Below are 24378 nucleotides of genomic sequence, written 5' to 3' on the forward strand. Positions count from 1 at the left end.
CTGCCTCCCTCCTCCGATTTCCTGACCCCCCTCGGAGTTCCTGACCCCTGGACCCCCCTGCCGCGACCCTCTCAAGCCCCCTTCCCGCCGCCAACCCTCCGGGCTTCGGAGCCCATCTGTGAAGAAAGTTACGGACACAGGCAGGCAGACGCATAGAACATTGGAGGTGAGAATTATTATATAGGACGCGTCATAATCTGTCTAGTGACATCAGCTAGGGTTTCGGAGCCCATCTGTGAAGAAAGTTACGGACACAGGCAGGCAGACACATAGAATGTTGGAGGTGAGAATTATTATATAGGACTAGTGAAAAAAAAAAGGCCCATTTCTCAACAAAATGAAACGGGTGCTAGCAAGGCTATCTTGTAATGGTGATTATGTTTTTAAGGCTCTTGTCAAAGCGATTTCTCCCCTCCATGTCCAGCGATTCTTCCCTCCCCTCCCATAACCCTCTGTAGCCCGCCATTCTGACCTCCCCTCCATGTGCAGCGATTTTCCTGTGCCGATTCTCCTCTGCCCTGCCCTCTCCTCGATGTCCCTCGATTCTGTCCTCCCCTCTATGTCCAGCGTTCCGTTGCCTTCACTTGTCTTGCTTGCGTTCATAACATCCTGACAGCTCGCCTCCAGCGTTCCCTTCCCTCTTCCGCCCTCTGACGTCATTTCGTCTTTACGTGAGGGTGGGACAATGAGAGGGAAGGGAACGCTGGAGGCTTGCTGACGTCAGGATGTTACGAACCCAGACAGCCAGCTATGGAATGTTGACGGTACAAATTATTATATTAGATGTTCCTACTTGATACTACCACAATAAATATAAAATTCATTGAACACTATTTCTGGAAGGAGTTAATTAGTATACATGAAATTGGTATGTATTATTCATGAAGTCCTCACCCACTGTACAGAATATCTACAGTACTAATAAATGGATTTCCACAGACCTAGAAACCAATTGAGGCTTTCCCCAATGGAAAATAAGTGTTTTTTTTAGACAAGGCAAATTACCCGAGGCTAATTCCTTTAAAGCAGAATGAGATGAGGATTTCATTGCACACAGATTAAGGGCAGGTATGTCAAGTGCTGGGAAGGGGACTTTATTTTATGGCTAATATTCTCTCTCAGACCACATAATACTTGGCTTCCCAATCTGTCCTGGTGACACCTGCTGGTTGAGTTTTCAGGATATCCACAATGAATATGCTTCAGGTAAGTCTGCATACATTAGAGACATGGAATGTGCAAATTAATTTCATATGTATTCACTTCATGGATATCTTGAAACCTCAACTGTCAAGGACCAGAAGAACTGGTTTGGAAAGCTCTAACCTAGTGAAACATAACTGATTCTGTGATGAAGAAGATACTTAATTTTGCCACCTCCACACTGCAATTTCCTTCTTGGCCAAAACAGCCTCAACTAAGCAGTTGAAGAAGTTCAAGTTTATTTTTTTCATTAAATATTCCTTTTTCACATAATAATTGTATTAATCCATGATGGTCTTTGTATATCAAAGTAGCCTGCGTTACCATTGTAATTTAGACTGCACAGCATTCCAAATCTGTTGCAACAGCTGTGTCCCAAGATAGAACATATCACCAGGATGTGTTGATGATGTACTAAGGTCTTATTTCCACAGTCGATAAAATCCCAACGCTATCGCTAGACATGTAAAGACAGAAGCTGAAAGAGAAGATGCATACAATAGGCATGAACAAGGATCAGCGAGCTGGCATCTAAATACTGACAACATTTTTGCAAGGGGAAGGGACGTGCCTGGTTTACCTCCCCCCCCCCCCCCCACCCCCACATTTGCAACCTGTGCTCTGCTTACTTGCTGCTGCCATATATGAACAGGGAAAATGCTCTGGGCTTTTATTCATACTGATTGGATTCTTTCCCCTTTTCTTTTCATTATAACCTAACCACTGACTCTTTGGAAGCCAGTGCACCTACCCTCTGATGGTGTTATATGTGGGGCAGGTGTCATTTAACTTACTCTGAAATAGATGCCCAGTACTAAGCGGTGGGGACCGTTTTTCCCATGCGCCAGGGCCATTTTTAGCGCAGCAGGTAAAAAGCCCCTTAAAAAAAAAAAGGCCATGCGGAAGATAACTCTTACCGCTTAGCCATGCAGCAGAGAGCTCTTTGAGTAAGACTCCCACGTAACCCGGCGATGCTGGGTTAGCGCCACACTACGAAAAGAAATTTCCAGTGTGCCATAAATGGCACACACTAGAGCCAGAACTACCGTCGTCAGCCACGTTGGGCCAGCGATAGTTCCAAGATAGCGAGCGGTAAGCCCGCGCTGGGTTTAACCACAGCTTTGTAAAAGGGCCTCTACAGCAACAGATTAAAGTGAGAATAAGACAGCAGCAGTGGTTGACTGCCTGACAAATACACCCCAATTTCTAACAACAACTTGTTAACTCACAAAGGACAAAAGTGGAAATAAATGTGTAAACAGTTATTATGGAAATAATAGCAGAATTTCATGTAAGAAAGAGGTCAACTTTGATGGTACTTAATGGTCAAATGCAAAAATCAATCTGCCACTGTGTCATAAGACATGTTGACAGAAAACATCTTAGTGGACTCATGTTCTTTCAAAGTATTATGCACAAGCTCTGTATATTAAAGAATGCGGAAGCATTAAGTAAAAACCTCAATGTTGACTTATGGACACTACATTTACTAAGGACAACAGAAAGAGTTTCTTCTTATCTATAAATAATTTTCCTCAGATAAATACCAGCTGGAAAGTCTGTGAACAGAGATGCACAGTCCTGATCCTTGAGAGGTTCACCCAGGCCTGATTTTCAGATGTCAACAGTACTCATCAGCTATACTCGACATACAGTTAGTCTGAGGGTCAAGCCAATCTACATAATTTGGTCACCACAAAACCAGAACTCACTGTGGTCTTTCAGGACTAGTGTTCTATACCTCCGACATACAACTTGTTCAGTGGTCAGGTGTCACCAAATTCCAATCTTATACTAATTTGATATGATTATAGTTTGGAAGAAGATTAAACTGGTACAATTAAGCTGTGAATGGGCACGTGGTCTTCTTTCAACCAGACCAACTGTAAGTCTATAAATGTGACCTGAGATTTACAGCATGAAATACCAAAACATCATTTAGATTTGCAAATCCTTCTAGAAAATGCTTAGATGGTTCAGAACTAGATTGACTTGCAAACCTAAGCCATCCAATTAATATCCAACTTTTGGCTCAATGTTCTCAGCTGATCTATGCCTAACAGAGTGCATTTTATAAAACTACTGAAAAGTATACAAAATTTATTCTTACTATATTTATTTTATTACCTCTTCATATGCATCTTACCTGCAAGATAACGTACTGTGTCCAGTTTATGAGATTCCATGAGAGTTTTCAAGGATGCTATATCAATGTCAATTTTTTTATTGATCTCTGTAATAAGACAGTCTGTGTCTGCATTCTGAAACAAACACACACACATCAAAAACTTGACTTCCATTAGTTTTATTCCTTTAAATGCAATCAAAAAAGTAACAGTATTCACCCAAGCTTTTTGGCAGATGTAAGCAAATAAGTAAAGATTATGGATATGCTGAAGTCAGAATGCTCTGCAGTGAGCCACAGGCAGACCTTTTGAAGATAAGCTAGTTGCAGTATTTCAGTGTAAAATATTACTTATCCAACACAACTATGCAAATACCAATTAATTTATTTTGACTGCTTTTCATATCATATACATCTAATCATCAAAAAAACTAAAACCATTCAATCATATTACTCCTACTCACTCAACACACATTTTTTTTTCATATTTTTATTAAGATTTTACAAGTATAACACAAAACAACCAAAAAGAAAAAGTAATAATCCATGGCAAAGTTAATAACAAAAATAAAAAGGCAGAACAACATACCATGACAATACCCATAGCAAATCAGCATTTATACAATTATCAGGTAGTGCAACACACATTCTTAACCATCTAGTCATTCACTTATTCACCTTTCTCTAAAACACTCTTCCAACTATTACATTGTCAATATTATATCATAAGGTTGTACCAAACAGCTATGAACAAAATTGAGTCAAATACTTTTATACTCCTGAACCCCACCAAACATGAAATTAATACAAGATCACTACTATTGCTGTCTCTATTGATTGCGTTACCGCTTCTCATTATTTGGCCATGTTCATATGAACTACATAGTAATCTTGAAATTGGTGTGGGTATGATGACTCACAAAATCCACTCGAGCATGCAAATGCCAAGTCCAAAATAGGATTTATATATCCTTTTCAGCTGTTCACCAATCACAGCTCTCGGGATGATCAACCCACCAACAGACTTATGTGGTTCTCACCATTTCACAAGTATCCCATATCGCTTCTCTTGATTTGATTGAATAGATGGTTAACAATGTGTGTTGAGTAAGTAGGATTGATATGATTGAATGGTTTTAGTTTTTTGATGATTAGATGTATATATGAAAAGCAGTCAAAATAAATAAATTGGTATTTGCACAGTTGTGTTGGATAAGTATATTTTGAATTTACAACTATATTGGAATTGTTTCAACCCAGAGTTAGAATATTGTATAAGTGTAAAATATTAGCCATATGGGTACTTTCCTTTGGTTGGGCAACACGTCATCCTGAAAATGATTAACCCTTAATTTTTTATATTAACCAAAAGTACGCCACTTTAATAAAAATGTGCCAGTTTCTATTCTGGCTGCAGTACCTGCTTTGAAGTTTGGTATCTTACTGAAACCGGTGCGCTCACAAACCCTGGCTTCAATAAGATAAGTGACACATTGCCTTTATATTTACTTATGCAATGCGATAAGCAGAAGTTCGTCAAGACTGAGTTGTTCGAGCATTGGTAGGTTGGGGGTAGAGTCTGTGATTAGAAATTCACACGGGCAGAGGTTCACCGCGGGAGTGAAGTGAAACCAGCCGTGGCTATTATATGAGACTCACCCCGTACAACATAGTTTGACTCCTAGGAATCCTCTACTATCTTTTTTTGTTTTGTAATTTATAATTTGAGTGGAGAACTGCCTGTGTGTTTTTTCACTGATATTTCTAGGATAAGCAGTATAACATCTGTTTTACTCTTTTGGGATCTTATCAGGTACTTGTGACCTGGATTGGCCACTGTTGGAAACAGGGTACTGGGCTTGATGGACCTTTGGTCTGTCCCAGAACTGCAACACTTATGTTCTTAAAGAATTTGGATCTCTTCACCATGGAAAGGAGATGGCTGAGGGGAGACATGACAGATGTCTATAAAATCTTGAGTGGAGTGGAATGGGTAAATGCAAATCGATTGTTTACTCTTCCAAAACTTTACACAGTAGTCCATTTAAAACAAATAGGAGAAAATATTTTTTCATTCAGCATATAGTTACTCTGTACTCATTGTTGCTGAGATCTAAGCCTAGTTTATATGAAATTTTAATAAACCATAAGTGGTAAAGGTAGTTTACGTAAAAAGGTTTAAAAATAAAGGTATGGACAAATTCCTGTTGGAACTAAGTCCATAAACCATTACTGAGGTAGACCTAGGGAAAGCCACTGCTTATCCCTGGGTTAAGTAGAATGGAATCTGCTACTTTTTGGAATGCTACCAGGTACTTGTGACTGAACTGGCCACTCTTAGAAACAGGATACTAGGCTAAATGAACCCTGGAGTAACCTAATTGTTAGTGCAGAGACCTGAGAACTAGAGCAATTGGGTTCAATTTCCGCTGTAGCTCCTTGTGATTCTGGTGTTCTGGAATTTTCTGGCCTTTTGGGTCTGCTTATTTCTGTGTGTTTCTTTCAGTTTCCACTGATAGTTGCAAGACAGGAATTTCTGGCTGACCACAAACTGACAAAACCATTACCATGACATCCCAACCGTCTTGTTACAAACGAACTGACAAAACCCCCGTTATCATGACATCCCTATCACAGGTCTCCTATGTATTTGCGGGATTGCTGACTGGGTGATATATGAGGTGGTCCTTTGCGATGGGAAGGGTATATAAGTAACTGCTCATCTAAAGAGACTCTGAAATAGTCTGACTGGCAAGAGAAGTTTCATATCCTTGCCCACAGCCTATTTCCTAAGGGGGGTGTCCTTCCTCCCCCCCGTAAGAACTAATTCTTTATAACTAAGAATCTTTCATTCACTCTTTCTTCCTTTCTTTCTCTCAGCTCTGTGACCTTTGTATGACAGTGAGGAATAAACTTTCCTTCCTCCTTTTTCTTTCCTTTATATAATTAGTCTGACCTGATTACTTATAACTACCAAAGGTACTGATAGACTTTGTAAGTTTGCTATTATTTTCCACAACTTGCTACTGATATCTGGTCCTGTGCTGGTGAGTAATAAAAGACATTTTCTCTTTCTGATTGCTGCCTAATTATTTCTGTGGTCAGAGAATAGAAAAGCCAAAAGCACGCAGCCAGTACACTGGGCGAGTCACTTAACTTGGAATGGAAAACAAAAGTGAGGACGTTATAATGCCTTTGTATCGGTCCATGGTGCGACCGCATCTCAAATATTGTGTTTAATTCTGGTCACCGCATCTCAAAAAAGATAAAGTGGAATTAGAAAAGGTACAGAGAAGGGTGACGAAAATGATAAAAGGGATGGGACGACTTCTCTGTGAAAGCGTCTAGGGCTCTTCAGCTTGGACAAAAGATGGCTGAGGGGAGATATGATAGAGGTCTATAAAATAATGAGTGGAGTGGAACGGGTAGTCATGAATTGTTTGTTTACTCTTTCCAAAAATACTAGGGGGCATACGATGAAGCTACAAAGTAGTAAATTTAATATGAATCAGAGAAAAGTTTTCTTCACTCAACGTGTAATTAAACTCTGGAATTCTTGCCAGAGAATGTGGTAATGGCGGTTAGCTTAGCGGGGTTTAAAAAAAGGTCTGGATGGCTTCCTAAAGGAAAAGTCCATAGACCATTATTAAATTGACTTGGGGAAAATTCACTGCTTATTTCTGGGATAAGCAGCATAAATGTATTGAACTTTTTTGGGATCTAGCCAGGTATTTGTGACCTGGATTGGCCACTGTTAGAAACAGGATGCTGGGCTTCATGGACCTTTGGTCTGTCCCAGTGTAGCAATACTTATGTATTTATAACACTCCATTGCCCCAGGAATAAAATAAGTACTTGTATATAATATGTAAACTGCTTTGATTGGTAACCACAGAAAGGCAATATATCAAATCTCATCCTTCCCCCCAGTAGGGCAACTCTATGTTATTTTTCAATTTAGCATGGAAGATTCAGGTTATGTTTTAGCTTGATATCTGGTCACTTCTATGGTGCTTAGGTCACTGGGTTCCTTCTATTGTGTGTCAACGTGGATCTAGAATAATCCTACGGGTCAAGTAAAGCGCTCTTGGTTCTGTGTTAAAATAAAGGACATGATGAAACAGCAGCTGTAGTCGTCCTTTGCCTATGTTTAGGTCAGGGCATTAGCAGCAGTGTAGATCTAGCGGAGAAAAAGATGTACCATGTAAGATCTTGCAGTTGTCATAATTTCACTGCATAGCATAGGCCTGGATGAGAAAATCTCAAGCTCACCTTTTTATGAAAATCTGTACTTGCTTCCATAAGTTTCTTCTGCTGTTCTGTGAACTGAAGATTAGAAAAGGCCAAAATGCATCAATACTAAGTTTCTCAGAAACCATTTAAAATCAGAGAACTAGTGGGAAGGAGAAATAAACCTTACCATATCTGCTAATCTACTTCTTTCCAAGTTCATATCCAATTTGGAATCTGCCCGGATTCTACCCGTTTCATTCTTTGGAGAAAAAAAACAAAACACACACACAAAAAGTTACATGTCTATATACAGTACAGGTTGCTAAAAAGTGTCAGGTTTGCAGATGTTTTAAGGAAGGCTACAAGCCAGTGGTATAGCCAAGGAGGGCACAGACCCACCCACTTTGGGTTCAGGCCCACCCAGTAGCACAGCTGCGATATGGTTGATGGGGATCCCCAACCCAAGCCCCACCAGCTGAATACTCCCACCATCTCTCCCTTCCCTCTCCTCCCCTGCAGGTGAACGGGTCTTTCAACTCCACCCCTCCCATACTTTTCAAAAGCTTTCAGTTCTTCACAGGCAGCGACTCATACCCACTGCTCACACCAGCCCTGAGCCTCTCCGACACAACTTCCTGTTTCTGTACAGGTGGGACATGGTTAGAGGGAGGCTCAGGTCAGAGCGAGCAATGGGTGAGTTACTGATTGCTGCCCGCGAAGAACTGAAAGCTTAGAAAGGTGGTGGGGGGGTGGAGTTGAGAGAGACTTTCGCCTGCAGGGGAGGGAGAGATGCCAAGAAGGGTTGCTGTGCCCACCCACACTGCCCACCCAAAATTGGATGTCTTGCTATGCTCCTGCAATAAACCATCAGATATGACAAAGCAACTTAAAACTTACTAGAATTTGTTGCTTAACTTGATCCAATTCAATTTTCATTTTCTAGGCACAAAAGAGAAGGCAATTAGAAATTCATAATTATTGCCTGACAAGTGTTCTGCAGCAAAAAGGTTTCCATCAGAAGAAGACCAGAACTCATTTTGTCATATACCATATCGGATAACAGCAGTTAAAGCAGAAATACAGCATGAAAACTTAAGAACCAGAATCTGACATCACAGAATTAATCAAAATATGGAGCCTTGTATGGTCCAGATCAGACTCTAAAATTAAGGGGGCTGTGGTTGATGGTGCAGCAGGTCCAGCCATGAAGGAGAGAGGATGGGGCAAGAAAAAAATGATGGCAGAGCATCTGGGTTCTGGTAAGAAGAAAATGGAGTGAAGTGGGTTTTACAATGGGTCTCAAAGGCAGTAGTGTGGAACAGGAGAGCACAAAAAGGTAGAATGTTTTGAACAGGCAGGTAAAGGGTAAAAACAAGAGAGTCTAAATGAGCTAAATTTTCACTCTCGTTTATAACATGGCCAGCAGAATTTCAGGGGAGCAGCTTAGAGAATTAAATATTACTATTCTGAATTGCTACAGCCTGCTACTTGAACTCTGGAAGTCTGTGGAAGTTGTAGTTTTCATGTAATAAGCATAATCAAATGAACACAAAGATTGAGGCTACTTGACAGCTTGATTTTTTTTTTTTTTTGCAACTAAGGGACCCTTTTACTAATTGGCAGTAAGCATGCTTAAAGGCACTACCTCGGGACATACTCAGGCATCCTGCGGTAGTTCTGGGATCAGCATGTGTCAATCCCACACTAAAAAAAAACAACTATTTTTTAGCAAGGGGGGGGGGGGGGCAAAGAGTAGGCGTGCCCTGCATTAATCAGCAAATTTATTTATTTAGATTTTGCTCACACCTTTTTCAGTAGTGGCTCAAGGTGAGTTACATTCAGGTACTCTGGATATTTCTCTGTCCCAGGAGGGCTCACAATCTAAGTTTGTACCTGAGGCAATGGAGGGTTAAGTGACTTGCCCAAGAGCACAAGGAGTAGCAGCGGGATTTGAACTGGCCACCTCTGGATTGCAAGACCGGTGCTCTAACCACTAGGCTACTCCTCCACTAGCAACATTCCATGTAGAAGCCTGCCCTTGCAGATCAGCTATGCGGCCGCGCAGGCTTCTGTTTCTGTGAGTCTGACGTCCTCCACGTATGTGCAGGACGTCAGACTCACAGAAACAGAAGCCTGCGCGGCCGCGTTGCTGATCTGCAAGGGCAGGCTTCTACATCGAATAGCAACATTAACATTCCATGTAGAATCTCAGATAGTAGCAACAGAATCTCAAATAATTTATTTGGATTTTGCTCACACCTTTTTCAGTAGTAGCTCAAGGTGAGTTACAGTCAGGTACTCTGGATATTTCTCTGTCCCAGGAGGGCTCACAATCTAAGTTTGTACCTGAGGCAATGGAGGGTTAAGTGACTTGCCCAAGATCACAAGGAGTAGCAGCAGGATTTGAACCAGCCACCTCTGGATTGCAAGACCGGTGCTCTAACCACTCCTCCACTGCATGCTACCGATTAGTGCAGGAGCCCTAGTGAATAGGTGGCATTAAGAGCTAAATGGGAAATGGCCATTAAGGGGAAAATTGAAACTGCGTCCATTTTACTGCCACCATAAAAAGTGACCTCAGCACACGGGAAATGCACGCGCTAAAAACAACGCAGGTCACTTTTTAGTGCAGCTTAGTAAAAGGGCCCCTAAGGGTCTATATACTTAAGTCCTTTTCTCTGACATAAAATGAGACAAGCCCTTTAATACAGTCTGATCATTAGGGCTCAGTTCACTAAGGCTTTTCTCCTATTATGTGCCTCTGGGAATGGGAAGACTTTGAAGAATAAGGCCCAATGTTTGCTTTATTTAACTGAATAATAACCTATGAAATAGTAATACCTCATTCTCTGCCCTCAGGGTTGCAAATTCACTCTTCTCTAGGATGACCATGTCTTTCCGAATGGAGTCCAAATGAGCCATTATCTGCTGCAGAGTTATTTCCTATGGGAAAAAATATACAAATAACAAAGAAATTGTGAGAGCCTTTTCATTAACTTGATATTTCACCACTACCGTGAAAGAAGGCTCTTATGAAATATTTGTTTAAAAAACAAAAACAAAACCCTCTGTATTGGAAAAATAAAATTTCATGTTGCTTATCACAGGAATAAGCACCAGACTTTTCCCAAATTCATCTTAATAATGGTTTATAGGCTTTTCTTCCAGGAATTTGTCCAAACCTTCTTTTAAACCCTGTTGCGTGCTAACTGCTTTTACTACAATCTCTAGCATCAAATTCCAGAGCTTAACCATACGTTGAATGAAGAAATATTTTTTCCAATTTGTTCTAAATCTACTACTTAGAAGCTTCATTGTATGACCCTCAAATCCTTCTTTGGTGAAACTTGTGGAGAAATTTGTGTTGTCTCAACTGCATGGATTTTTGCAACAATATGCATTTTCCAAGGACAAGCAGGATAGCAAATCTCATAATCTACTATGCAAGATCGTAACTACATTATTTGCAATCACATTATACACAAGCACAGAAAAAAAAAAAGAATGCCCAGTCTAGCATCTGTCCTATCCCCTCCCCCCATCCACCATCTGTTTCACTACTTTCTGCCCCTCCCCCTTGAGTACAGAATCTTTCCCTCCTCTTGAGGGTCCAGTATCTCTTATTCCCCCTCGTGATCTGACCGCCCCCATTATCCAGTTTCTCTCTCTACCTGTGCCCCCAGTTCAGTCCTTCAAATATTTTTCTGCCTGGTTTTGGTTTTGTCCAAAACTGACCATGCGTTTTTGGTGGAAGTCGAAAATGTGTGCTCTCTCTCTCCCCCCCCCCCCCACCCCACTACCTTGAAGTCCCTCTTGTTCTGGTGGTGTGGTTAGGGCGGGAGTGTTTCCTGGTTGCCCGTGTTGGCTTCGTTTTCAGGGTGGCTGCTCTGACCTCTTGCTTAGTCTTGCGAGACTGCTGCTGGAGGTTGTGGCAGCCATTTTGGGAGTGGAGTCGGCATGGGCAGGAGTGGCTGGGGATCACACCTGCACTGTCTGCACCCCTGGTCTGCTGGGGATTGTAGGATAGGCCGAAGCGGGGCAGGGGAGAACACAACTCCTGTTTGAAGGGGAGGGAGAGAAACAAACAGGACAAAGCCCACATTTTTGGCTTCCACCGAAAACACGGTCAGTTTTGACCGAAACCATGGTTGTAGCCTTTTGGCTGAAACTGAAACCGGGCAGAAACATATTTGAAGGACTGAACCAGGGGCACAGGTAGAGGGAGATGCTAGACAATGGGGGGAGGGGGAATAAGAGATACTGGACCCTCAAGCGCAGGGAAAGATGCTGTACTCAAGGGGGGGGGGCATAAAGCTGAGAAACAGAGATGGTGGATGGGTGGGAGGGGGGTAGGACAGATGCTAGACCGTGTGGAGGGGAGAGAGCCGAGACCAGAGAGAGAAGAAAAGCTGGACACAGGGAGGGACAGGAACACAGAGATGATGCTGAGCACAGAGGAACACAGTGGAAGGGAGAAATGGTGGCCTGGCTAATAAATACTCCTTGTGATTCAAAAGGCCCACTCAGGTTTCAATGTGTATAGAAGCTGCTACTGTATCAGTCTACAACACATCAGTATGCGACACTTAGCAAGAAAAAAGTAAACAAAAATATAACATGGAAAAAGACTTTAGAAAAAAAAGCTTTGAGATCTTAATTTAAAAAATCCAACAACTCTGACACAGCATCTTTCTTATATCCCCTCCATGCTTATTGAGTGCTCCCAAGATGGTAAAATAATGCTGCTTGTGAGATTGATCACAAGCAGTATCAGTGGCGTAGCTACGTGGGCCCTGGACCTCCCTTCCCGCCGCCAACCCTCCTCCGCCGTCGCCATGGGCTACCTTTGCTGGTGGGGGACCCCAATCTCCACCAGCCGAGGAGGTCCTCTTCTTCCCGCGAAGGCTTCGTTCTGTTTCTGACGTCCTGCACGTTGTACGTGCAAGACGTCAGACTCACAGAAACAGAACAAAGCCTTGCAGATCAGCCAGGCTTCGTTCTGTTTCTGTGAGTCTGACCTACTGCACGTACAACGTGCAGGACGTCAGAAACAGAACAAAGCCTTTGCGGGAAGAAGAGGACCTCCTCGGCTGGCAGGGATTGGGGTCCCCCGCCAGCAAAGGTAGGCGACGGCGGGGGAGGGTTGGCGGCGGGAGGGCGGGTCGTCGACAAGGGGGGGGGGGGGGGCTAAAATGTGCCCCCTCACCTCGGGCTCTGGACCCCCCCTCCCGCCGAAGTCTGGCTACGCCCCTCAGCAGTATTCTTCTTCTACTGTGGGTGGGAGTAATTAACCCGCAGTACTGAGATACTTCAGGTTAGTCATTCCTGTGGTAAACTGAGGTACGGTAGAAGTCCAGCTTTTACAGCATCTTAGTAACTACCCCCCTAAATCAGGCATAGATATTGTTTAAAAATACTATATTGGAGGCCCGAACTAGATGTATTCCACATATCAAAAAAGGTGAAGGAAGGCCAAACGATAGCCAGCATGGTGAAAAAGTAAGGTGGAAGAGGTTATTAGAGTCACAAGACCATCTTAAAAAAAAAATGAAAAAAAAAGATCTGAATGAAGAAAACAGAAAGCGGCAAAAGCACTAGCAAACGAGCTAAAAGAATTTTGAAAAGAAGGTTACTACAGAGGCAAAAATAATAAAAACGTTTTTCAGGTACATTAGAAACATGGAATCTTGCTACCTTTTGGTATTCTGTCAGATACTTGTAATCTGTATTGGCCACTGTTGGAAACAGGATACTGGGCTCGCTCCAAGGACCATTGGTTTAACTCTGTTCTCAAGGGACTAATAAAACGTGGCTTGCTTGTGAAAACCTTGTAGTTCTGCTTTATCTGTTGCTGGCCTCATTTTGTGCAGTTATTTACTACTTCCCCCTCCCCCCATCACCGATGTAATGTCTAAGATGGTTTACATTACAATTAGGAAGAAGTTGAAAATATTTCTGCTCATACAAGCTATTTTGACTGTTTAAATGGATTGGGGGGTGATCTGTGTGTTTAGATAGAACTGTCTGTTTAGGATGCTGCATTATGAGGAACAGAAAGACTCACCCCCACCCCCCCCCCCCCCCAATATTCAGCCGGCGGCGGTCAGCGTTTTTTTTTTTAAATGCTGATTGTTGCTGTCTAAACTGTCCCCTGATATTCAGTACCGGGCCATGTCCGAGCACTGACACTGAATATCAGGGATAATTTTGGGAAGCTTGGCCACCCGGAGCTTTTGTGGGTCCAGCCGATATTCACCCGGGGCCACATAAGAGTTATGTGGCCCCGGCTGAATATTGGGCCAGGACCCGCATAACTTTGTTTTTACCAAAAAAATCCCCAAACAAAATGACAATCTCCCCAAAACAAACAAAATTCCTGAGACACCCACCAATGTTCCCTCTTCCCCTCCCCCCAATCTGCACCAAAACCGCCCCAGAAGACTCCCACCAGCCGTGCAGGTAGGCCCTCCCCCTGGGCCTACCTGTACCCTTGGTTGTCCAGCGGGTTCATTGGGGGCAAGATCACAAGTATTGTGAGAGGTCACAACAGCCATTCTAGAGAGGCACCACAAGGGGCAGGAGCGAGTGGGCTGCATTCCTGCCCCCCTGGACCACCAGGGATGTAGGTAAGCCTGGGGGCTTAACCAGGTTTAGAGGGGTGGGGGGGGGGGGGTAGGAAGGAACTTGGGGGGGGGGGGGCAGACTCAAGAAAAATGTCAGGAAGTATTTTTTCACGGAGAGAGTGGTGGATGCTTGGAATGCCCTCCCGCGGGAGGTGGTGGAGATGACCGTAACGGAATTCAAACATGCGTGAGATAAACATAAAGGAATCCTGTTCAGAAGGAATGAATCCTCAGGAGCTTAACCAAGATTGGGTGGCAAGAGCCGGTAGTGGGAGGCGGGGATAGTGCTGGGCAGACTTATACGGTCTGTGCCAGAGCCGGTGGTGGGAGGCAGGGCTGGTGGTTGGGGGGCGGGGATAGTGCTGGGCAGACTTATATGGTCTGTGCCCTGAAAAAGACAGGTACAAATCAAGGTAAGGTATACACAAAAAGTGGCACATATGAGTTATCTTGTTGGGCAGACTGGATGGACCATGCAGGTCTTTTTCTGCCGTCATCTACTATGTATGTTACATAGCTAAGTGGCCTTATTTAGGGCAGCTCTTGAGCTGTGCTAAATAAAGCCACTTAGCTATGTGGGTGCCGACACTGAATATTGCCAGCACCCACATAACCTGGGGCTCCTCCCCAGTGCCGCCCCTGACCTGCCCACTTTTTGTTTGGGCAGTCTCAGGGGATATTCAGTGGTACTGTCCTGTTAAGTGCCGCTGAATATCCCGTTAGGTCTGTGGGGAGCTATTCAAGTGGGCAGGAAAGGCTTTTGCCTGCATAAATCGCTTTGAATATTGGACTCTCAATTTTGAAATAAATAAATTGTTTGCCTACAACAGTCACAGGAATAACCGAGCCAGGCACTGTAAACAAATCCTGCAGTAAACAGCTACAAGTTATGTACAAGTCATCCAATCGGAGGCTTCTTTTACTCATTCCTGCACATCAGGTTTTAGAACTGGTGCTACTGTAGATTTTGCCCTTGAGCCTATACATGGCAGCAACCCTTAAGCTGCAAAGGCAAAAAGGTATATAACATTCATTTTGATTGACAAAACCAACCAATCTCCAGCCCCGCCCCCGTGTGCTTTTGTTGTGCATACTGTACTAGGTAAAATACTAGAGGGGTCATGGCTCCTGCGGGTCACCTCATTCTGCTGCCTATGCACATAGACTTAGATGTCATCCCCAACAGGCGGTATATCAAGATTAAATTTAAAAAAAAAAAAAACATACAATTTGAAACTTTGTAATGTTCATAAAAGGCTTCCACAGGGTCAGCAGTCATAAATGTACTTTGCCTTCTTACTGTTGAGGGTGGGCAAGTGGTAAGGAAGACATACTGGGAGTGGGACGATGGGGGATCAATTATTACCACCTGCGACATTTTTATTTTGGGAGGGAGGAGCTGCCCCCTGCACATCTCAAACTATACACCAGTGGCTAAGGTTCAAGTCCTGCACCCACCAGTTGCAAACTTAAGCTAATTCAACTTTTTTTTTTTCTCTAGATGAACAAGGAAATTTGTATCTTTTAAACTTTGTTTTTCACTCCGTTTTCAGCCATCAGGGTTGCTGTGCACCATTAAACACATCACGAGCAAGTTTTGAAACAATCTGTATAATACCGAATATAAATGCAATGTTAAACATCCCAAATCTCGTTAATATTAACTTCAGAGCTACATATTAATGTCTGTACTCTTGTTTTAATCTCTCAAGAAGTTTTCCCAGATAAATCTATAAAGTCTGGTATGGTCAAGGCCTCATTAACCTTTCTTCTATAATTGCCATTAAAGGAATATAAGATCCATTACCCTTTTGCTTACTTGGAATCCATACTTCTACAAACACTAATCAAGACATTAAGGGCCTCTTTTACTAAACTGCTCTAGTGATTCCTATTCACTTTCGATGGGCTGTGTTGCATTTGCCGCACGGGAATCGTTAGCGTGGTTTAGTAAAAGGCCCTAAATTAGATATCAGAAAAGAAATCTGAAACAAAATCTTGCTCCAATCACATCCAAACTGGACAGAATATGCCATTTCATTACATAGGAGACAAAAACCAGCTACGGAGAATAATAGGAGTGTACAGGCACATAATGTGGGTTTTCTCTAGTTTCCCCGAGACATTTGCATTTTTTTTTTTTTTTTATAATTTTTCATTTTTTTTTGTTTTGCTTTTAAGGCAATTTTAGTAAATTAAGTGGAGGCTGCAGCTGTTGCCCCAAACAAACAAAACCCCCCAGCTTGAGCCAAACTACCCCAACCCTCAGATCGCAACCCACAACCCCTAAGTACATCACCCAACACATCCTGACCCCTCTCTGGCATCAATGTAAGGACATGTACCACCCGCCCCCCACCACACTTCCCCACCAAAAAGGCAGCCAATCCCTCATTGGCACTTACTGGGGATATTGGTGGTTCCTGTTCTCGATAATCTGGATGACACCTTCAACAGATTGTGTTCTTGCATGGATAGAATATAGCATTGGGCAGGATGGATCAGAGGGAAAGGCCCGGTGCAGGCTGGAGACATCCTATGAGTAAGACTGCCGCTGGTGCTGCAGCACTGAAAATTTCTGAAAAGGTACTACACTAGGGGGGAGAGAGAGACTGGGGGCAGGACCAGGAGTTGTGGGACAGATGCCAGACTGTGTGTGTTGGGGTAGGGGGGAGGAACGACAGAAGGGAGGGGGAAGGTGTAATCCAGATTCTTGGATGGTCTGGATTTCGCAATTTTTAGGGGTCCAGATTCTCAAGCAGTCCAGATTTCCTATTATTCTTGCCATCATTCCTTCACAGAAAAGAAGCCGAAATACCCCTAATCCTCGAAGGACTGCATAGAGAAGCAACCAATACAGCGGAACTGAAAAAGGGTTTGGACAAGCTCCTAGGGGGAAGTCCATAATTTATTTGCTAGGTAGACTTGAGAAAGCATCTGTTTTCCTTGAAAATGAACTATGAGAAGCAGATTTATTTTGGGGATGACCTGGGACTGGCCACTGTTGGGGCTCAATGGCCTTTGGTCTCACCCAGCATGACTTTGCTAACGTTTTTAATGGCGAGTGTACCTTCTCCTACCCTGTGGAACATTCTTGCCCACAAACCCTCCATTCGTTGAACCTCCCTGTCCTAGTGAATTCAGTAACACACCATCTGCTCACATGCAACATGCATGGGCATGAAAAGGGTCACAGACGGACAGGATCAAAGAACAACGAGTTTATTTTCTTTCAGAAAAGAATGCCAAAAATGAAGAACTGGGTCATAAATATGTGTGCAAGAGCAACGTAAAAGAATCATAATAGTATATTCTTACCTGCTGAGTTTTGGTCACCATATCTTTATAGATGGTTTCAATACTAGAGTTTGACAGTGTTGCCAAAGCTGATACAATGGTCTCTGCCTGGACTTTTTCAAAACCTAGGGATTACAAGAAATTATGGTGGCAGCTACACATTCTTATAAAACATTTATTATTTATATTTTTCAAGATATTGTGCATTTTGATACAAATGCTGTACTTTCACCCTACTCTGAACATGGTCTTGGTTCAGAAGGAAGAAGCAGCGGTTGGCTAATATCCAGAGACTGTAAACAGTCAGGAGAAGTCCTGGTATGTTAAAAATAAAAGGTAGATATTCAGCACTATTTAACAAGGCAGAAGGCTATCACCTGGTTAAATAGTGTTGACCAGGTCAGAACATAATAGTCAGCAGCACTTAAGTACAAGTATTGCAGTACTGGGATAGACCAAAGGTCCATCAAGCCCAGCATCCTGTTTCCAACAGTGGCCAATCCAGGTCACAAATACCTGGCAAGATCCCCAAAAAGTTCAATACATTTTATGCTGCTTATCCCAGAAATAAGCAATGGATTTTTCACAAGTCCATTCCTTTAAGAAGCCATCCAAACCTTTTTTAAACCCTGCTACGCTGTCTTTACCACATTCTCTGGCAACAAATTCCAGAGTTTAATTGCATGTTGAGTGAAGAAACATTTTCTCCAATTTGTTTTAAATTTACTACTTTGTAGCTTCATTGCATGCCCCTTAATCCTAGTATTTTTGGAAAGAGAAAACGATTCACGTCTACCCGTTTCACTCCAGTCATTATTTTATAGACCTATCTCCCCTCAGCCGTCTTTTCTCCAAGCTGAAGAGCCCTATCTGCTTCAGCCTTTCTTCATAGGGAAGTCGTCCCATCCCCTTCATCATTTTCGTCGCCCTTCTCTGTACCTTTTCTAATTCCACTATATCTTTTTTGAGATGTGGCGACCACAATTGAACACAACGTTCGAGGTGCGGTCGCACCACGGAGCGATACAAAGGCATTATAATGTCCTCATTTTTATTTTCCATTTCTTTCCTAATAATACCTAACATTCTATTTGCTCTCTTAGCTGCCACCGCACACTGAGCACTGGACGGTACTGCTGAATATTATGTCTGACCACTGTAAACTATCTGGTTAGTGCCAAGGCAGCCCTGAAGTCATCTTGATATGGCCAATACTCAGGTCTGATGCCCAGATGACTAATCCAGCAAGCAAGACTGCGAATGTCGTATCACACATGTGCCAGTAAACTCTGAGGGTTTTCCTTACCATGGTTCTGCAGGTCCTGCACTAGGGCATGTGTGTCGAAGGTTAACCTCCTCTGTTCCATTGGGATTATGTCTACTCTCCTTGCATCATAAGACTTAACGGAAGCAGAGGTCATCAAGCCTAAGGAAGATAAGAAGGAGCTAACACCGAGTTCCAGATCTCCCTAAGTGCCATTTGGTAACACAGAGCATCATAGTCCCTGGAAGGCTGTGGAGTCAGAAGCAATTCTGGGTGTAACCGGAGTCGGTACAATGTACCGACTCCAGTTTCAAAATAAAAACTTACAACATCTCTCTATATAAAAGGCAACACCAACGTTCTATGAAGCCTCCAGCCGGAAGTGTGAAGGGGGCAAGATATCCGGTTTCCCTATGAGTGTCTGCCCCGCCCTCTCTGTAACACAGTCAGTGAAGGAAAACAGCAGAGCACGAAATCAAATCCCTGGCTCTGTAACAGTGAAGGACTCAGAGGGGGGAGGGGAAAGAAGCCAGAGGGCACGGACACACACACTCCCACATGCACACAGAAGAAAACATTGCTAGCCTCCATTTCATTTGCATCAGAAACGGGGCTTTTTTACTAGTTATAATATAATATATGGAAAAATTATCATTTTATACTTATATATATTTTTTTGTCCTGGATCTAAAGTACTGGTAAATATAAGTTATATCTTGAAATTGTTAGAGATGTTGCCCTGGTAATTACTGTTTTTGCCACCGACTCAAGTTAGTGTTGAGAGGTTTGTCCTCTGCTCCAAGAATAACTAGATCAGATTCGAGGGCATCCATGAAGGAAGATCTCACTAAGACAATTCTTTTCTCAGGATAAATTCTTCAAAGATTAAAAATATCAAGGGATCCTTTTACCAAGGCCCACTAGAAAGTGGCCGGCACTATGATTAGCATGTTGGCTTGCCTCGCACTCCAGACACTTTCTAACCTACAGTAGCAAGTTTATTTGATATCACACGAAGGGCCTCTCATTTTTGGGCAGCCAGCTTTGGAACGCTCTACCAAGATCCATCCGAATAATTAACGATTATCTACCCTTCAGAAAAATGCTGAAGACACATCTCTTCAAGCAAACTTACCCTAATGACCCAACCTAACCTTTCAAGCCCACCCACACATCTCCTGCTCTGAAGATGATTATACCTTAAACCATGTCTCCCAAACTCCTTATACTCATACCCCAGTCTTCTCTTCTCCATCTCCCTATACCATACCCCTCCCAATCTCTTTCCTTTTGCCCATCATACCTTGTTTACCTTTCCAAGCTCAATTCACATATTCTTAAAACCTTACTATTACTATGTTTATTACAGTTTGTAATATGCTTCTTACAATACTTTGTAATTCTATTTACTATGTAAGCCGCATTGAACCTGCTATGTGTGGGAAAGCGCGGGGTACAAATGTAATAAATAAATAGCTTTGCTCTATGTATGTTTGAGAAGTAGAGGGCGCCGTAAAGCAAAGTATTTTCAAAAGACTGCCAGCGATAGGACTGGGCATGAAGCAAAATGTCAGCATATAATGCACTTCGTGCCCAGTCCTATCGCTGGCAACCTTTTGAAGATACTCGGCTTTATGGCACAGTTCTATAGCAGTTTCCCCGAAGGTGCCCTTTACTCCTCTTACATACGTAGAGCTATCAAGACCCTTCGTGTGATATGAGATAAACCTGCTACTATACTTTTGCAGACTCCGGATGCAGGCAAAAATGCTGAAACACGGCTCTGTGTCGAGTCTCAGAGGTGTATTTATCCACTCCTACTCTAGCTGAGATAACATTTAACCATTTCTCTGACCTCATGTGCAACTTTCTTTAAATCAGTCACCTTACTTTCTAACTCTTCCTACTTTCTTACCCTTCTATATGTTACATCTTTGCTTTACCCTTCGCTATCACCTATAATGTTCTATTACGCATTGTGTTGATATTGTAAATAGTATACCATGCCATACTTTGTATTGTTTTTGAATATTTTTACTGCTGTAATTGTCTATTGCTCATGCTTGATCTATTCTTACTGTACACCGCCTTGCGTGAATTCCTTCAAAAAGGCAGTAAATAAATCCTAAATAAATAAAATAATAAAATTTCTACAATACTGGACTTTACATCTCCTTGGTTTCACGCTGGATGTGCCATCAGATACTCCAGCTCCATCCCTGACTCTCTTTTCTTCCCTTGCCTGCAGGCCATACTTCCATCTCTTACCCTATACCTCAAGTCCTATTGCTTCTCTTTCACCATCTTTTTAACCCCATTTCCACCCTCACTCAACCCCTTCAGGGACCCATCCCCTTCCTCACATACTAGTAACCATATCATGATTTGACTATTAATATTTTTAGTAGGTTGCCAAATGGTCACCAGTTTCAGATTTGCTGCCTTTTAGTTCCATCTCCTCTCTGTCTCTCCCCCCCTCATCTGCCATGCAGGACCCCTCCCTCAGCCATCCAGGATCTCTTCTGTCTCTCTCTCATGCCCCCATCCAACATCACCCCACTGTCTTTCACTCCCCTCACCATTCAACATCACTTCTCTCTTTTCCCCATCACATCATTCTTCTGTCTCATCTCCCAGCATCCAGTTTTACCCTGTCTTTCTCTCCTCCTCCCCTCTATCCAGCTTTGCCCATCTCTTCTAATTTTTAGCATGCACTAAAAATGCTAGCACACCATAGTAAACAGGGCCTTTAGTCTGCTCCCCTCTTCATTGTGGTCTAAGGAGTTTTGTTCTCCTCATTTTGTTTTTTTTGTTAACTTTCTTCTAATTATTGTTAATACAGATTAATATGCCCTGTTTTTCTTTAACAATTTGTACTTGCGATATTGTTCTGTAACATAAAAAATTAATTAAAAAAAAATCATCACTTACATGCATACTTCAGCTACACCCATTTACTCCTGCTTCCAAGCTGGGGTAAATGAATGTGCTTATATTGTAGTTTTGATTTCAGCAGATTTTAAGCTGGCATTTCATAAAGACATATACCTAGCCTCTCTCCCTTTCAAATTTCTGTTCCTGTTGCGGCAGCAACAAGAAGTTTAAAAACGTAACAAACACCGTGGAGGCTCTGCCCTTCTGTGCCACGGCTAAAGGCTCTGCTTTACACATCAGATGAGGTAGAATGGCAGCGCCTTCAATGGCACAGGAGTGTGAAGATTCTCTGGTGTTTATTACTCACTTCGCCAGCAAGAAGGGAGATTTGAAAGAAAGACATGTTGGGCCATAGGGCAGGTGGAGAAGGAGGGAACAGAATGGCATACCACCAATAGCACATAGGAGGGTTTAAAATTTAGATGGGCTAGGAATTGTGTGGGTGTCCCTTTTCCAGCACTGCCCCCCCTTCCCCCCATGTTTCCTTTACTTGAAATAAGACTGGTGTATGTTATCTTGATTTCTTTTGTGAAATTTTGGTCAAATGGAAATAAATTGTATAAAAAAATTAAGGATAGTTGTGAGGAGTGCTGTTGTCCCATAAAGCTGGTTCTGACTAAACCGGAAGCCTGAATGAGCAGCACAAAAATTGCTGGGCCAAAAATGATTTGTTTAAAAAGTACTAAGAAAGCTAGTTCTTTTACTGAGAAATGGAAAAGATCTTCATCCCTTTTTTCCCGTTTCCAGGATGTCACAATGGGAAAATAGAAGGAAACGCATACTCTGGCCGACAAAGTCAACCATTCATTTTTAGTCAATTAATGAGTACCCGACCTTAGGGGGTGGGGGTGGGGGGGAGGAGATGATTGGGGAAAGCAATCGTAAACCATCCCACTAAGAGTCTGGCAAAAAACTGTCACTCAAGTAAGTGGTGACCTGATAAGTCTTTCGTGACCTGGTAGTTGCATACAGGGGACTATCTTTTTTTTACATGTAGAAATAAAGATAAATTTAAAAAAATTCTTTGTATGCGATAACCTTTCATTGGGCTAAGGATACATTTATAAGCAGCTTTTGAGTAACACACTACCTTTCACCAGGTCAAAGAAAAATGAGCAGGTTAATTCAAAGGATCATGATGTCCTTACACAGTATGATCCTTTACCTTAACCTGTTAATTTTGTTTATGGCCTGAAAAACAAAGTTGTAGCCATGGAAACGCTAGTAAGAAATGTATCAAGTTAGTGCAATAAAAGGTAGCACCTAAACTTTTGTTCACTTTTAGCTGTACATATTCAAGTGGTACAATATGGTAAACACACTACTTTATGGAAGTATATACCAAAGAAAGTTCCTTAATTATGAAAGTCAACTGAAGTGCGCCCCCTCACCAAAAAACAAGTTAATCAAATGAAGCAACACCCTATAACAGAAAAGCTAATCTGCAGAAAAGCATGATTAAGGACAAGGCCAGTTTCTAAAGAAAAAAAAAAAGCTATAAAACCATCATACAAAAATAAAAAACCTCAGACTGTCATTATCATCGATTTTCTATCACCTCATTGGTCATTTTTATTGATGATTATCGTCTGATTTTTCATTCACTTATACAAATGTCAAAAAACTGGAGAATACCTAATAAACTTTAGATTTCGTTATATAATCCTCATCAGTCAGAAATGCCCAGTTTTACCTTTTCTCAGAAAACCGAAGCTCAGCTGGGTGTCAGTGTACTCTGGGATCAAGGGGGAGGGTGAGAGTTTGCTCAGACATCGTGCAACGCTTCTGCAGACCTTTCCACTCATGTCGCCAGCTGACAGCTCCTTGCAGAAATCGCAGCTACCAGAGAGACAAGGACAGAAACACAAAGAGGAAGCCAGCGGCAAGTAGGATGGCTTGTGGGGCTGGGTTAAGCATGCTTGCCTTCTTGTGCAAGCTGGGAAATGTAGTGAACTAACTGGCAGAGCTCTAGAACTGCACAATGCAAAGTCAGAGGCAAAAGCAACCATAAACTTAACCACATCCCCCCTCCCAGCAATTTATTTATCATGCAATTCCTAAAGATGCTTTGCTACACCAGGACACCACTGTTTTCACCTCCCCAGACTACGAAGGAAAATGCTTTTCTTTTCAAAGTGACCCAAAGAAACCAGAGCCGGCCCAAGCACCTCCCACTGGGTAGAAGTCATTCCCACAAACGCCGTCCTTTAGAACACAAAACAGCCTCGCGCATCGCGCAAGCGCAGACTGTTCTAAAAAACGTCATCTCTCTGCGCAGAGCCACGGACCTCTGTTCTGTCTGAGAAATCAAGGAGGTTGAAGAAAGCAGGAGACGGGGGTGTTTCTATCTAGTCCATTATACGGGCTGAAGCCAGTAGGCGGAGCTTCCAAGCAGTAGGCGGAGCTTGACGCCGTTTTAGTTCAGCCAAAACAATAGCAACCAAACGCTATTGAAAACAATAGCCAAAGGTTATTAGACGTAAGGGTTTGTCTATGCGTGGTCCATCTGTAAAAAGTCAAACGCTGTTCCAGTTGCATAGGCAGTGCCTTAAAAGGTGGAGGACAAAAGATTTCTTTTTAACATATTTGACAGCTTTTTAATTTATTTGAAAGCTTCCCATATCTAGATATAAATAATATCATGAAATAAAAATGGACTCTCTCATCACCTCTCGCCTTGACTACTGCAACCTACTCCT

At 42.5% G+C, this 24378-nt stretch overlaps 1 protein-coding gene across 2 annotated transcripts; it reads right to left on the reverse strand.

The window, feature by feature from the left end:
* Positions 1-749: 749 nt before the first annotated feature.
* CCDC90B (coiled-coil domain containing 90B) lies at positions 750-23873 on the reverse strand. 2 transcript variants are annotated; one of them, XM_030200103.1, is made up of 10 exons: positions 23777-23873; positions 23373-23518; positions 18788-18907; positions 17503-17606; positions 10403-10504; positions 8459-8500; positions 7749-7820; positions 7601-7654; positions 3350-3464; positions 750-1681 (listed from the first exon to the last, which is right to left on the reverse strand). In XM_030200103.1, exons 1-10 carry the CDS (start codon positions 23866-23868, stop codon positions 1626-1628), a joined length of 903 nt encoding a protein of 300 aa, XP_030055963.1. In that variant the 5' UTR covers positions 23869-23873; the 3' UTR covers positions 750-1625. The 2 variants fall into 2 exon arrangements, with proteins under 2 accessions (XP_030055963.1, XP_030055962.1); XM_030200102.1 differs by having other exon boundaries at positions 23373-23868.
* Positions 23874-24378: the final 505 nt, after the last annotated feature.

Source organism: Microcaecilia unicolor, chromosome 4 (assembly GCF_901765095.1).
Source record: "Microcaecilia unicolor chromosome 4, aMicUni1.1, whole genome shotgun sequence".
Lineage (NCBI taxonomy): Eukaryota > Metazoa > Chordata > Amphibia > Gymnophiona > Siphonopidae > Microcaecilia > Microcaecilia unicolor.

Excerpts from the sequence above, each read along its gene's own strand:
- CCDC90B (XM_030200102.1), bottom strand. The coding sequence starts at position 23,688 with ATGGTTGCTTTTGCCTCTGACTTTGCATTGTGCAGTTCTAGAGCTCTG. Across the intron at positions 18,908-23,372 it reads CTTCGGTTTTCTGAGAAAAG|GCTTGATGACCTCTGCTTCC; the intron begins GTAAAACTGGGC and ends TATCTTCCTTAG. Across the intron at positions 7,821-8,458 it reads AAGTTAAGCAACAAATTCTA|AATGAAACGGGTAGAATCCG; the intron begins GTAAGTTTTAAG and ends TTTTCTCCAAAG.